At 39.7% G+C, this 15,864-nt stretch overlaps 1 protein-coding gene across 1 annotated transcript in view; it reads left to right on the top strand.

Moving 5' to 3' along the window:
- syt7a (synaptotagmin VIIa) overlaps nt 1-15,864 on the top strand; it is a 114,433-nt gene that overhangs the window by 36,412 nt on the left and 62,157 nt on the right. Inside the window, exon 2 of the mRNA XM_074677405.1 lies at nt 13,951-14,054. Coding sequence (XP_074533506.1) covers nt 13,951-14,054 — 104 coding nt within the window. The remainder of the gene's footprint in view (nt 1-13,950; nt 14,055-15,864) is intronic.

A 15,864-nucleotide genomic window follows, 5' to 3' on the forward strand; every position in this document is an offset into this window, starting at 1 on the left:
TGACGGGTGTGAGTGTGTGTGTTTGGGGGCAGGGGGTCTGCTGCCATAATCAAAGATCATAATTCTGCATAATCTCTTCAACACTGACTGATCAGGCGTGATCAAAAGTTATCTACATGTGGACGACTTTTGAAGCAGTTACGTGATATATGTGTGTGTGATTTATTATTAATGTGTTTGATGCATGCAGGGGTTCTTTCATATTCAAAAAGAAGTCCCTTTGTCAGTAGGTGTGTGTATCTGTTTTGTGTGTGTGTGGGTGTGTGTGTGATGGAGGGGCGTTTGTCCTTGTAAATATTTGGAGTCCTTCAGTGGCTTACATATGAAAGTCATCCATTTCAATCTGAAGAGTTTATTCAGTCTTTCTGAGTTAGAGCTGCAGGGAGAAAATTATAGAGACACTGATAGATTATGTGATGGATCAAGACCATGCATACTGTATTAAGTCCAACTGAAAGAAATAATGAGGATTAGATAGACCAAAATGTTATCTGAGCCAGTCATTCACTGTTCGTGAGAAGGAGATAATATTCATTTACTTTCCAGTGAGGACAAAATCTTCAAGCTAAAAATGAACTTTAATAGGAGTTTTTGGAAAGTGTGACTTGTTTTTCTAAGACATGATTTGGAAAAGTTTCCAACAGGTCATATTTTTATGAAAAGCAACAATGTGGAGAGCAGCAGAAGCCTGAACAGGTACATGAAAGTGGAGCTGTGCTTCTTTAAGATGACAAATAAGTAGTAAGCACACATGCAGCATGAGACGATGACAGTTCTGTTCATTCCCTCTAATGACATAGAAATAGAGCTCTGCAGACTCCTCATTGAGCACCTCACTGTGAGTAAAATCCTGCTTGTTTTTCTCAGACCCTCATGAGTATTCATCATTAGCATAAAGAAGATAAGAGGAGCGAGTATTTTTTAAAGCGTTACCCAGGAATTTATGTGGGAATTATGTTAAGTGGACTTTAAAAGCATGACTATGCCAAAGAGATGTCTTTTAAGGGCTTATAAATATACATTATGGGGGGAGTGTTATCTCAGGTCACTTTTTGAATATTCCATAGAATGAGAGGGAAAAGTATCTGTTGGATCTTTTGAACTAAAGTTAATTTTTTAAAAGGCAGAAGCTGTTTTTATCATTTCAAGGCAAAATCTGAAAGAAACTAAACCGCACTGTTGTCTTGTAACTGTATCAGACCTCCCTACAGGCTCAGCTCACTCGTCCAGATCATGTTGGACTGGCTGATCAGGGGATTGGCCCATTCAGCGTCAGATGTGCTAATAAGATGACTGTGCCATCAGAAGTGACATCAGGCATGTGCCACTTGACGTCTTGCTGGTCCAGCTCCAGCCCGGCTCGTCCCTGGGCTTGAGCTGGATCTTCTCCCTCGTGTGAGAGCAGACAGAACGTGGGCGACGCCTTCTTCAGCAGCCTCTGTGACACCACAGCAGTGCTGCAGCTGAGCCGCAGGGAGCAAACAAGGACAGAGAGCAGGCTCGCTCCCTGAGGCCCACAGGGGGGAGAGGGAGACACTCACTCTGACCACAGGTGCTCCCCTGCTCCACCTGTCAAAATATCGCTGACCTGTCCACAGATCCTAGTGATTACCAGCACATGGGACTTCAGTGTCCACCATGGACTAGAGTTTACTTGGCTTCAATCACTGATATTACACAACTGTAAAAACTGTGACTATTTTTGGTGCTTTCCAGAGGCTTCCGCAGTTTTAAGTCATCCCAACCCAAATGCTTTTTTATTTTAACCCTGTAAAGCCTGACCCATCAAAAATAGAAACAAAGCCAGAAAATTCTGATTTTGTGGACTTGAGATGTTTATTAACCTTTTTAAATATTCCACAAAAATATACTGCTACATCATTTTGTTGTAATGATAATTTTTTTGTATCACATATGACATATTGTGCGGTTTGGAAACTTTTTAGTGAATTTTGTAGTAACAATACATACTTTTGATGCAGAAAATAATTAATAATCAGATAAGAAACAATTAAGATGTTATTCTTACCTCGACTTCTTGAAAATTGGCAATGATTTTTCTTTAAAAAAAAAAAAAGATTATTTATTTGGTTGATGATTTCATAAGAGCAGCCATCATGAAAAGGGCCAAAAGACAACTTTAGCTGCCTGTAGTGTAATGTTAGTTGTCAAGGGAGTAGAATACTTTTTTGAAACCGATTTTCAAGGAAACTCTTTATCATGTTGATGTGATAGAAGTCTTAAAAATGTATGTATCAAATATATATATATATATATATATATATATATATATATATATATATATATATATATATATATATATATATCTTCGTTTACTTAAAAAAACAATAAAAGTTAATTAAAAAAAACAATATCTCCTGAAGTAAAGGGTTATTCCTCGAGTGTCCATCTGTGGCTGGCTGTAAAGGCCCATGGGGACGCATTCAAACACATCAAAATGATCCAAACTTTACAGCAGAAGTTAACACTTACAGCCAGGTAGAAATAAACAAAAACATTTTGATCTTAACAGCTTGTATCTCTTGTGCTTTTTTTTGTTCGACTCAGTTTGAGGCAATTAACGTTACACGTCTACATAGTTAGGTGTAGGGCTAATAGACGGACACACTGGGACTGTTAAGAGATGATTTTAAGGCCCAACTGCAACTTCACCTCTTTCCTCTTGCTTGGTCAACCAAAAGTTTTCCAGTATGGCAACTGCTGTCAATGGCTCTGACCCACCTAATCAACTCTCCAGTGGATTTTCATGCCTCTGTAGAACAAAGACAAAACGGGGAAAGTCTAGAAAACAGGAGTCCTGGCTTGTGCATTCAGGAGGTTGTCAGAACCATAGACTGATAAATGGTATGATAAACAGACGTAGTGTCCCCAATGTCATGACTGTTTCTGAAACAGATTTTTGAAGCAGATCGGCCGTCACGGCCATATTGAAAGTGACAGGTGCATTGAGTACAACTATAGGGTGCCCATCAGTCGTGAGCTGAGCTGTGCCTCTAGCTTTGCAAACTTGCGATCTTGATACCTTCTAAACTGTTGAGTTCGAAAAAAAAATTCACCCCTGTACAGTGTGTGCTGACAGTGAAATGAGTGATTCAAACGGGAGACGTTTTTTGTACCAGGCTGTTAACATTAGGGATGGGCTAGTACAAGAATATGCATTTGGTATCGGGCTGATACCAGCCTTATTTCAAGGTATCAGTACTTGTGAAGGCTGCAGACCTTGTAACAAGACAGACAACATGAATGAACCAGAGATGATTATCAGTGAAACTGTTTTATTTTGAACTTCAGTTTATTTAAAAAAAAAAATTCAATCTCTGACGGTTGTTAGTTTTATTTTGCACTTCTGTGAATTTATGAAAAAGAAATCCTCGACACAGGGAGAGTTGTTTATGTTTTATGTTGGACTTACTGTGATGTTTTTGTTTAGAATGAACTGTCTCTGTTAACTGAAATTTTATGTATCAAAAGTACGAGTGGTATTGGCATAAAGAGGGTTTACTTGTATTGGTAGCTGTTTGAAAAAAAAAAAGTGTTACCACAAATCTGTAGTAATTATGTTTATATCTGCAGTTTATTTTTCACTTTGTGCGAGACTTTGGCTCATATGTGCATACCATGTGGTATATGGAGATTTTTGAAGTGCTTTATATCAGGACAAATACTGAGCAGTTATACACATATCTTGAAATATGTGGAGTATAGAGTTTCACCAAAGCTGTGGCATATCATCACTGTTTCTCATGAACACCATCTCATACAAACACTGAGCTGACATCAGAAATGCAGCATCATTGGTTAAACCCATTAAAGATCTTATCTTCATACTCTGATTGTATCGTTGTGGTTCAAAATCAGAGATGAGAGGTGCTCCTGAAATTTTACAATGATATCTAGAGGGTTTTATCAAATATGGGTCACACTGAAGAATATCTCTGCACAAACATCTCTGGATTCTAATCTTTTTTGTGCATTGTTTCCACACGCATTTGTTTAGCAAATGTAGCAAATGGATTCAGGAAATGATTGAATTGTTCAGAACAAAAAAAATACTTGATTTTTTTTCAGATTTTGTTTGATGTAAGTCATGAAACAAAAAGCAATGCCCACACATCAAATGGTGCACTCATTCAGTGAACAGTGGGAGAGGTGCACAATGATGTCTGCATGAAGGAGACCATTGTCAATCATCCGTCGCACATCCTAGTTGAGATGACGTTCAGTTGAGACTTGCCAGACTGTCTGGCTCTGGCAGCAACAACAGCAAAAGAGCTGAAGCATGCCAAAACAACAGGTCATCCTGCTTGCATGGTGGAGACTGCCTCTGAGCTCGCTGTGTAAAATGTCACTCCTTCACTTTATCAGAAATGACTTTATTTACCTGGAACCATTGTAATTAGTCATTTCATCCACATCTACCCAACTGATTCAATTTCACACTCTTCCCACACAAATTATTTTGTGCGCCTGAGCACAGGGGGAATATTGACTCTCAACACATTTAAATGCTTGTGCTGCTCACCACCAATCGTTCTTTTGTCTTGGGACTGAACTAAAATACAATAAACTGCAGAGTATAACTGAGCCAGAAGCCAGATAGATGCTGTTTGAAACACACAATATCATAATACAGCTGGAGCTCAGGTTGTGCTGTTGCACGCAGATTGAGCTTCAGAGGGAACCAGACTAGAAAGACGTCTGAGTGACATCTGAGGATTACCCCAGCAGCAGCTCAGTGGCTATAAAGAGGGCAGACTCGGATACAAGGAGGGGGCACTTTGAAGTGGCGATTAGGCTCCCAGCTTTTGCACCCTGAGCTTCTGAGTCTCTGCCCTCTCCACCTCAGTCGGAGCATAAAGATGCGGTGTGGCAGCTCTGCTGACTGGACACTGCTCCAGTTCCGCCTGTCCAATTAGCAATTTTCTTCCACCCCTGAGGACTGGTCCCTTTCTGCTTGGCTTAGCTCACTGCATGTGGGCCAGATCACCTACATGCACCGTGCTGCTCTGTGAAGCCACAGCTACCCTGATGCAAGTGTTGCCTCTGTCTCTTTCTTTAAATGTCCGTTTAAACTCCCTGCACGACTTTTACATAAGCTCATTTACACCATCATCATCACCACTCACCACACTACTCGCCGTTTATTTTCTCTTTTATGTGCGTATAAAAGAGGACAGCCACTGGAATCTAAAACAAACAAGTAACTTTCAAGTTCAAGAGTACTCCGACTTCTAAAGGCTTTTGATCAAAGGGCTCAATGGCTCGTTTGGCTGTTCTCTCTGTTTTATCGAGTGGTGTCTTTTTAGACGTGATTCATCAGCCGCCATTCGAGAAAAAAAAAAATCATATTCCCATCTGAGTAAAAAGTAAGAGCACAGCAGCTGTCCTTAAAGATGGTGTGAAAATCTCTCCTTATTCCCTTTTTTCTGCAGTAAACACCGCTTTATGTTTCACCTGCTGGAGTATTTCAAAGTAAAAGTTTTGTTGAAGGAGAAAGATAAATTGAATTTCCTGAGCGCTGTGATTGCTGTTTGTAGTGCAGGCTTCTCTTACTCTAATGATGCCTCAGCCGTACAGCTGAGGATTTGCATATCTCCCTAATACCTCAACACAGACTCTTCTTTTTCCTTTATTCCTCCGCTCTGCCTGCCCACAGTGCTTCTCTGCAGCTTCCAAAAAAAGCAAAGTTTTATTCCATAAAGTGGGAAGCAGAATACAGCCGTACATTACGCCGAGCTCCAACACAGCCTCTTTGGATGCAGCATTTTATTCAGAGGCTTTTTACTCCCTCAGCTCTCATGACTGACACAGACCATAAACTATACAAACCACCCACCCCACCCCTCAACCTTCACAGAGAACACAGGTTTTAAAGCCCTGCATCAGCTGTAGGCTTACACAGATCCACCTGACTCTCCTTCAAACAGCAGAGCATTCATCACGGCGCCTCTGAGCACCGAGGCCAACATGGAGGCCCTCAGCTGGAGACGAGTTTCTTTATTTAAAAGCCATTTCTTATTCTTTGCTTTCTAATGGACTCAACTTTATTGACCTCTCAATGAACATACAGTAGAAGAGTATGTAGCCTGTGTCTATTTCTGGAAATCACCAACAGAGATATTCATCATTAAAGAGCTGGCTGTGCCTCACTGACCTGCTAATGCTTGAGGAGGGCATGACTGTGACGTCACTTATACCATTAGCAGTCTCGTTGACTGTAAATCATGAATGATTAGGGAGCACTTGTAGCATCTGTTAGCCTGATTACGTCTTAACCCGTACGATCAGAACGAAATCAAAGGTGAATCAAGCATGTTCTTCAGAGTGATGGGCAGATTTTTAACCACAAACAGTATAAAACATGGACACAGTCTCAGTGGCCTTACCCCCTGGAGTCTGAAGAAGCATTTTACAGCCAAAATGTGGTAGATGTCAAATGTAATCTTAAGGCTGGCCATGAATGAGCTCGATTCACCTTTGATTTTGTTCTGACTGTAAGGGTTAGGATGTAATCAGGCTAATAGTTGTTACAAGTGCTTCGTTATCAATTATGTGGTTGGATATGAATGATATCAATTCACCCTTGTTTTTTCATTTTGTACTTTGAGAATAGAATAAAATAGAATATAATAGAACTTTATTGTCATTGTAACAAGTACAACAAAATTTAAGTCACAGCAGCAATCAAGAAAAAAAAAAGTAAGAAAGTGTATCGAAAGTGCAAAAAGGTCCATAAAAAAATAGATGCTGACAGCTTGTCCATCATTCTCCAGTTCAGCCAGCCTCCACCTCCACAGGGTCCAGGACTGAGCTTCTTCAGTCATGCTCCATCTCTGTCTCCTGGATCCTGTCTGCTCACAGCAGGTGAAGCTCTTCCAACATGGCGTCGGTGTCTGATGTTATCTCCGTTAGCCATGTCTGTGAATAGCATGATGCTACTCTGCCCTCTGGTATTCCCTCTGTTGCCTGGTTAGCACAGCTAGCTCGTCCATCTTATTGGAGATAGATCTTACGTTCCCAATAGCGATGGATGGAAGGACAGGTCCATGTCGTCAGTTCATAGCTCACACCTGAGAACCAGCACGTCGTCCTCACCTCCTTCTCCTCACCTTGTGGGAAGACATCAGGCCTTACACCAGTTAGCATTGACATGCTACAGGCTGCTAACAGCTGAGTTCACATGTAAACAATGCAGCCATGGTTACATGTAGGATCTCCAGACAAACACAGGAGAAAAAGTAGAAAAAATATCACTGAAGCCACAAAAAGTTTGGTGTCCATGACCAACAAATGAGCCAAGCAAAGTAATCCACTCCAAATACGAATAATAAAATAAAATAAATAAAATTGAAAAAGAGTTCAACCAAGTTGTATGTGGTGATGTTACTTCTCTGCATAAAACTGATGCTAGGTTAAAAAACTCCTTCACTTGCAAGTATTGTAAATAAATAGCCAATGCATGTTTGAAACAAATGGTCAGCAAGCGAAAATGCTTGACCGAGCGAGGACCACCGAGCATATTGTGATTGTCATGCAACACTTAAGTCCTACTGTAATGCCATACCCCCTTCCAGCAGACTGTCTGCTACAATTTGATGCTAATTACAGATTTGTACAATGATTTGTTACCTGACAGTGTTGAAAATTATGATGACCCAGTACGTACTTTTACATCTGTCAGAAATTAATGTGACTTGTCTTGTATTGTTTAGCAAAGCATTCTGACCGTTTATCGTAGAGTTCTATACACATATGGTGAAAACGGGCCTATCTCACAATGATAAAGAATTCTTAAAAAACATCCTGGATCCAGACAGTAATCCAGATCACCTCCAAAATTTAATCATTTCTTCTTAATCCCTTTTAGAATATTTCCTGAAAATTTCATTAAGATCGTTTTTTTACTTTTTGAGTTATGTCGTTCACAGACAAACAAACAGACCAACTCTCCTCTAAACATAACCTCCTTGGCGGAGGTAAAAAAGAATTTAAAAAAAGATAATTCAAGGTTTCCTAACTTTGAATTTTGACTCCTTAACATTTCGCCTTTTGTTTTGCAAGGGGCATCACAGATAAAAAGGATGATCTACACAGACAGGTCGATCAGGATTGACTGTGATTCTCATACCATCATGGTCTTGTTTGCTTATGAAGATCGTAAAGAGACATCATTATTAATTTCACTTTTATAACCAGTTAAAGACTCTCCTCAGGGGCTTTACTGCAGCAGGTCGTAGTCACTCTCCATTTTCCTTACATTCAAACTTTGTGAAGAGAGTAGGATGAACTCTGTTGCTTATCCTATAATCCCTAGCCCGTCTACCGCTTGAGATGACAGCACAAGTGGGTTTATGAAACTTAGTCTCTTGAATAAAATACAGGGTTTTGCTTTTATTACTTTGTTCCAACTTCCAAACTTTTCTCCACTTCACCTGCAAACATAACAACCTGATTTCTGTCCACATTATCCTGCAGGGTTTTGATTACTATCAATGTTGAAATCCTATAGCTTTTGAAATAACGTAAATAACACTATATTCCTCTAAGTATTCTTGTGACTGAGATGAGATGATGAAGGAGAATCTCAAATGATGGTGATAAAAACTAGTGAATTAATAACATCCACCCAGCCTCTGTCACTTTCAACGAACACAAATATTTCTGGGTGGCAACATGAACCCATTGTAGCAATCCTTTCTTATAAAGACCTTTATGTGTGTGCATGGCGTTAATGCATGCATATTACTTCAGAGGTTTTGCTGCTGATCTACAGGTGGAGGTAATGCACAAAGAAGCTAAGCAATTTGCAGCTCAGGTGGAGGGGAAATTACAGTAAGTGATTAGACATAAATAGAATTAATGGACGGCTTTGAAGAAAAACTGGCTTTGCACATTTCTAGTGGGAAGACTTGGCAGGAAGCACCAAGTGTGAGCAAAAAACTTCAATAAGTGTGCCTAATAGAGTCATGAAACTACAGCCCAGTCATACAGACATGATCCTACTCCTACTGGCACCACCAGTTCTACACGTGTGTATGTAAATGTGAGTATAACTCTGAGTAGATAGAACGGGGTTGTGTTTTAAGATATTTAAGCGTATAAGTTGAGGTTTCATCCTGAACCATATGGCTCCTAAAGACAGGCTTAAGGTGCTTTGATGCAGTGAGCGTGCTGTAAATCCGCAGCTTCCTCCGATCCAACCAGCCTGTATTTGACGGGAGCTGCTAACCACCTGCTGTAATCTCATCACTCTGCTAAAAAGGGAAAAGTTGTAGCTTGAAAATAGGAAGAATTTGAAAAATTAGGTATCTTTACATACTTAAATTTATTCTAAATAACATCTATTCACAGTCTACTCACATAGACCATGAACTAGTAGCAGGCGCTGCTTTAATAATTCTTCTTTGATCCGTCTGTTCTCTGCAGTTAGGGAGGCATTATAATCATGATACACAGGTTTGGAAAATCAGCCCCTGTAGATTTTCATCACTGTGGTTTCTGTAGTTGTCATGGTCACAGGATGCTGTGTCTGTGTGAGCTGTGAAAATGATAAGGTCCCTCAGAGGGAACACTCTAATACAGTCTTCTATGACCTAACAACCAAATATAGTAGTAAACCTTCATTTAAAGAGGGTTTTTATTCTTTTCTATATTTTAACATTGATTTAAAGATTCAATGCTGGATGTCCACACTAAAAGGGTGCAAGAGTTAAAACTGCTACATAGTTTTTTTTGTTGTAGACATTTGTGAGTCTATAAACTGCTTAAAGCAGTCTGTTCTAAAACTGGCATGAGATCTTCCCAAACTGATGAGGTCATCGCATGAGGATTTTCTGTCCAGTTCATGACACGTTAGTGCGATGGGCCTCAAACACCAGTGTCTGCCCCATAGACTGTATAAAACATGGACGTAGTCTCGCTGATGTCACCCGTCTGTTTCTGAAACGGAAAGTGAAGCACATCGGCTATAGCGGCCATATTGGTAGTGGCAAGGGCTTCGACTACAGCCATAGGGCACCTGTTGGTCACATGGCCCTCAGCTGTGCCTCTCATTGGGAGAGCTCGCGATCTTAATATCCGAGTTAGAAAAAAATTCACCCCCCGTACTGGTACTGGTGCTGGTAGTAAAATCAGCGACTCAGACAGGAGACGTTTTTTTGAACCAAGCTGTAAATGGGTTAATTTCTGCGTTGAAAATGGCTTTTTTTGGCTTGGTGTGTATGTGACTTTCGCTACTTCCCAAGCCAGCCTCAAGCGAACACTCCAGAAATAGCAGATTTCAGCCCTTACGCATTGTCTCATATTCCCAGACCGGAGGTTGCCGCTTGGTCTGCCCATAGCTCTGCCTCTGGAGGGCTGTCCAATCAGAAGGAAAGGGTGTTTGTGAAGCAGTAAGTCTTAAAGAGACAGCAGCCACTATTTTAGGCAGAGACTGAAATTAAGTTTTTCTTACCAAAGTATGAAAAAAGGGACATCTATGAGCTGGGAATCATGCAAAGCTACACAGGGTGTCCGCGGGGTCTTAAAAAGTATTAAAAGTTGATAAATCAGTTTTGGGAAAATTAAGGCCCTTAAAAAGTATTAAAAAGTCTTAACCCTAATGTTATGAGGTGTTAAATTTTATTGGTGTTCAAGCTTTGACTCCAAAGACAGACAGTTCCAAATATCTGCCACGGAAAAAGTCTATCTGGTTGGAAAATGTTTTCAGGGTCTGAACCTTCAAAAATAACCACACCTGGTGATTGGACGATCATTCTACTCGTCACACTAATCACAGACCATCGTGAGGATCTAGAAAAAGCTTTAGCATCTCAAAATATTTCTCTCTAGATCATGAGAGTTTCTCAAGCCTCCCGAGAAAATTTCTCAGACTTTTGATGACCTGAGATCTTCGATTCCTACGATTTAAAGAAGGCTTCCCCTGATCTCAGTTGTTTTGGAACAAATTTCCTTTGTTCAAATCACCTTTTTACTGGATACAACGCGATGAGATAAGGTATTTACCAATACAGGTATGTAGCGCTGTTGTTTGAGACGTAACAACAAGCAAAGTTGTAATTTTGTGAGGCACCAGCGATGTGTAGTGCTAGCAGCCCAACATATCCTTAGGCCAATGTGACAACAAACTCCGTTTGTATAGTTTAGTAGCCGTCCGTATGTAATGCTGATAGAAAGCAAATCACACCATCTTAAGCACATGTCGCTAAATTTTGACAATGATGAATTTTTTTTTTTTTTCTGCAAGTTGGCCTTGAATAACCACTGTCACTTTTTGTGAGAATGTTAATGTCAATTAACCTGCCTTTAGTTTCATTTATTCTTTCAAGCTTTATTCCTTCTCAGTTTACCTAATTTATGTTAAAATGCAAACTACAACTGTCAAAGATCGGTTGCTAACAACAGCTTAAAGTCACGATAAGGTCTTAAGACTTTTTGAAAGGTTTTTAAAAAATTCTTAAAAAGGTATTGAATTGAACCTCAGGATATCAGCATATACCCTGCTACAACAAGTCTAAAGAAAATCACAAAAGCAACCCTCTCTTTGGGTCTAGGAGCAGACATCCAAAGTAGATAATGATTTGCAAAAAAAAAAACAAAGAACAAAAACAGTTGCTCTCACATGTCACTGTGATATTAGAAGTAGTACATCAGTTATATACTTGAAAATATTTAGTATTCTCAGAAACATCAAAAGGGTATACATTCTGGGCTGACAAAAATAAAAAAATGTACCCTTTGAAGCTGTAAAGGGTTTTGTACCCCCTGTGGACAAAGCAAAAAAAGTTTCATTCCTCTGTTTTCAGTCGTGTATTTCACATCGAATCACTGGAGTAAAAAAGTTTGCCCCCAATTTATTCAGAAGTCGTCCCAGCAACAAAAAACTGAAGTTACAACAGGATGAATCACGCTGAAACACAACAAACCTCACACTAAAGCATGAGAGCATTTATACACATTGGACCAGAACGTGAATGACACAAAAAGGAATCTTTAGAGGCAGAAAGAGGTAGAAACAAAGAAAAGAAAAGGAAAACATCCTAGCTCATCAGAAATAATTATTGGAGAGGAAATGAAGTGGCTAAGTTTGGATCATTAACATTAGCTGGCACTAGCTAGCATGGCCTCAGTTTCTGTGCAAATCTGAATGTTAATAGTCAAAGAGAGTCCAAAATGCTTCTAGTAAGTTTCTGTCCTTCTCTGTATGCACACTGTCTGCTGCCTGCAAGTGGCATCAGGTGTCACGGTGACTTCACAGTAGCAGCTGAGGCTGATGGAAAGACTGTAGAGACTGACGCTGGTCCCATTCTTATTTTCCATATGAAACGAGTTTACCTGCAGCACAGCCTCCTTATTTTGTTCCCAGAGGACACAGTGAGGTGAAGAATAAAGCGGAGGAGTGATGGTGTAGGGGGATAAAAAGGGCAGTTGTTACAAGCTAAAGGAAGAGATGGAGACAGAAAGTGAGGAAGACAAACGCTGTTATTGGAAGGAAATCATTGGTGTTTGATGGTGTTTGTCACTCACAGTGAGACTCACGGTGAATGCATCCTGATACCTGAAGTGGCTGTATGTTCAGGAATCTGTGCTGTTAGAGGGAAATCACAACCTGAATTCATTAGCATCCTCCCTGCTGTGCTAATATCATAGCTCAATGAGGCTTCAGCTTTTCAGTTAACGACGACAGATTTGTTTAAATGTTACCAACGTGCAGCTTTAATCCCCATAACTTGAGCTCCAGTTTTTGTCAGCAGTGTTGGGTGTAAACAAAGGGCTGCACAGGCACATAGGTGCAGGTGTTAATCGTCTCTCACACTCTGAGTCACATGTGAGCAGCAATAGATGATGTTTTTTTATGACTCCCTTCCACAGCCACCTCTCTCACCAGGCTTCTACTGATACCCATTAATCATGAGCTCCCTTGTATTGTCAGCCAAGCCTCCACTCCTCCTCCCTCCTTTCCCCTCCCTCTCCCACCTCCCTCCTCCCGTCCCTTTCTGCCCGTCACTTAACAAGCTGTGACACCATGACAGTGATGTGTGTGCTGCTGAGTGATGCCTGGCTGCAGCTCTTATAGGAAAGGTATTGAAACACTCCCGTATGCACGAGGCACCAATGGGATTGATTCCTCAGTTTCTGATGATGGAATGTACAAATACTCAATTAAACAAAGACGGGCACGGTAGCTTTGTTTCAGGTTATACCTTTTTAGCAATATGACTAACAGAGGCACAGTCTGCCCCTGCAGCATCAATCCACTGTTTGGGAGGAAATGGAAGGATAAGGATTGAAGATTTTTTTATCTGTATAGGTCAATATTGCTTGTTGACTCTAATAATTGTTTACATTCTATTAGGGATGGGAGAAAAAAAAGAAAATGGGTATGTCAAGATTTTTTTTTGACGATATCAAATTTGAGATTCTTTGTCTTTTTTTCTATTCAGATTCTTCATTTCAGTTTTTGCTGATAAACTGGGTTAGAAAAAGTTAAAGTTACCACTTTACTCCAGCAGAGGGTGAAATGTTTCTCTCTGACTCATGTGATGTGCATTTGATGGCTCCTGATGTAGTCTGTAGACATCATCATTAAACTTCTTTACATGGTCAGATGTTAAAAAATCAAACTACAAATCGCAAAAATCACAAATATCAAAGAATCACAATTGAAATCAAATCGGCACCCCAAAAATCGTAACAGGATCAAATTGCGAGAATAGCATATCGTCCCAGCCTTACATTCATACATATAAAGACATTAAAAGGTGTATTCTGTATATTATTGACTTCCGAGAATGAAATCCATCTGGTGGCAAAAGATACTAGTGCTCAGTATTCATCCCTGTACATAAGCACACATGTACGCACAAAAACTCAACCCTCATTTTTCTCTCCTTCCTTTCTGTGTGTGTGTGTGCGTGTGTGCGCGCACAGGCTCAGTGTCCCTCAGTGTGTTCCTGGTCTCCCTCGCAGTGACAGTGTGTGCTGTTTGGCTGGTGGCTCTTTGTGGCGTCTGTGGTTGGTGTCAACGCAAGCTGGTGAGTTTACCCACTCACACACACACACACACACACACACACACACACACACACACACACACACACACACACACACACACAAACGCACATGCACATGATCATGGAAGCTTCACTAACATGTTTTCTGTAGCTTCAAGTCAAATTTTTCACTATCTCAGCATGCTTTAATAATTTAAGTCCCTTCATAAACACTTTCTGTTGTTAGTTTACTGAGGAAAAAGGCATTTTGGAGCAGTTTGGGGGGCATGTTAAGTGCAAATTTTATGAAAACAAAAAAACAATCCCTATATAAATTATTTGTTCACCTCAAACATCCAGTCTGGTCTTTCTATTCAATATCCCACTTTATAAACTGTCTCCAGTTAGTGCCTTAGGTGCAGCATACAGAGGAGATATAATTAAATGTCATTAAAGGACTCATTCTGCATAACTGAGTACCCAGTGGCATGAATATGATTTTTGAGAATTGTAAGAATTAGTTACAAATTCTAACTTTTCTTTTCACTGAATTTTCAGATTAAAGTCAAAATTTGGAGATTTTGTCTGAACTTGACTTTTTTCTCATAAATCCTGAAAAAAAGGTCAAAATTCAGAGAAAAGAGTTCAGCTCTTTGTTTTAAGCGCCAAAAATTAAGTCCTGATCTTCTCCCATTGAAAAACTGATCTTTCAAGTACTTTGTCGTTTAATTACTAACTTGTTTACTTGAAATCCGTGACATTTAGTAATAGATAAAACATAAAAGTAATGTAGATTGTTTTTTTCACAGAAGGTGGCTGTAGAAAGTGTGGAAAAATCACATCAGAGTCCGGGTCTATACCCAGATCCCCACCATGTTGGTCCTTTGCTGTGTCTGTGATGGGGCTTGTGTTAAGATGAACCATTTGGGATGTGTAAAATTAGCTGCTTGTAAGTTTCTTTGCATTCTTAAGTAGAAACATTTTGTTGTTGGTTCAACTAAAAAAAAAACATATTGAATGTCCTTTTCAAAAGCCAGTTGCGTAGGAGTGGAACCAGTCCATCAACAGTTGCAAGTAAACTCCTACATGGCAACTTTTTGGTACTGAAACATTGCCAGAATATGTATTTCCAACATGTGGTGTGCAGGAGTTTTTTAAACTAACATCTTCTTGAGCCTTGAAAGTATGTGGTATCAATCTTTTTGTGACTGTTAAGTGATTAAATTACTTTAAAGTATGAAATGACATTTCCTTTTCACAATGTAGAAAAACATAATCAAACAGCAGCTCTCTGTAACTGTTCTTTAAAATTACTTGTTTTTAATTTTCTTAAGACATGGATGAGCTGCTTCTACATTATTATCATCTACTCACAGTTTAGGGCTCCTCGTGGGTCAAGAGATAAAGCTGTATATTAAGAAAAGGATAGAAAGATGAAAGAGCTGCTCTTTGGACTCTGAACCACTTCTTTACTTTTGTGAAATGGAATAATTTGACATCTCTGGGCCTCTAACGGTTACTTGAGTAAAAAGCTTCTCGTTAGTTCAGAGGGATATTGTCTCTTTGGTGAAACTGCTTAAAATTCCCTCTCATCTGAAACGGGACAAGAAGCTCCAGGGAGACAGAGCTTCCATTCTGAGATACAAACACAGACGATAGGACTCCATAAATATCATTTACACTCACTAGACATTTTCTGTTTAATATTTAGTTACATACAAAACATTACAATAGATGAGACATACTCCTTAAATTCTGATAATTTAACCAAGTTCAGTTTGTGTTGACAAAACTTGCAAAGACACACCTCTTAAATTCTTTATCCCTCAGGTTTTTCTCTTTAACTGATGAT

This window comes from Halichoeres trimaculatus, unplaced genomic scaffold (assembly GCF_033239565.1).
Source record: "Halichoeres trimaculatus isolate MK-OKI-2021-1 unplaced genomic scaffold, fHalTri1.1 fHalTri1_scaffold_10, whole genome shotgun sequence".
NCBI classification, from domain to species: Eukaryota; Metazoa; Chordata; class Actinopteri; order Labriformes; family Labridae; genus Halichoeres; species Halichoeres trimaculatus.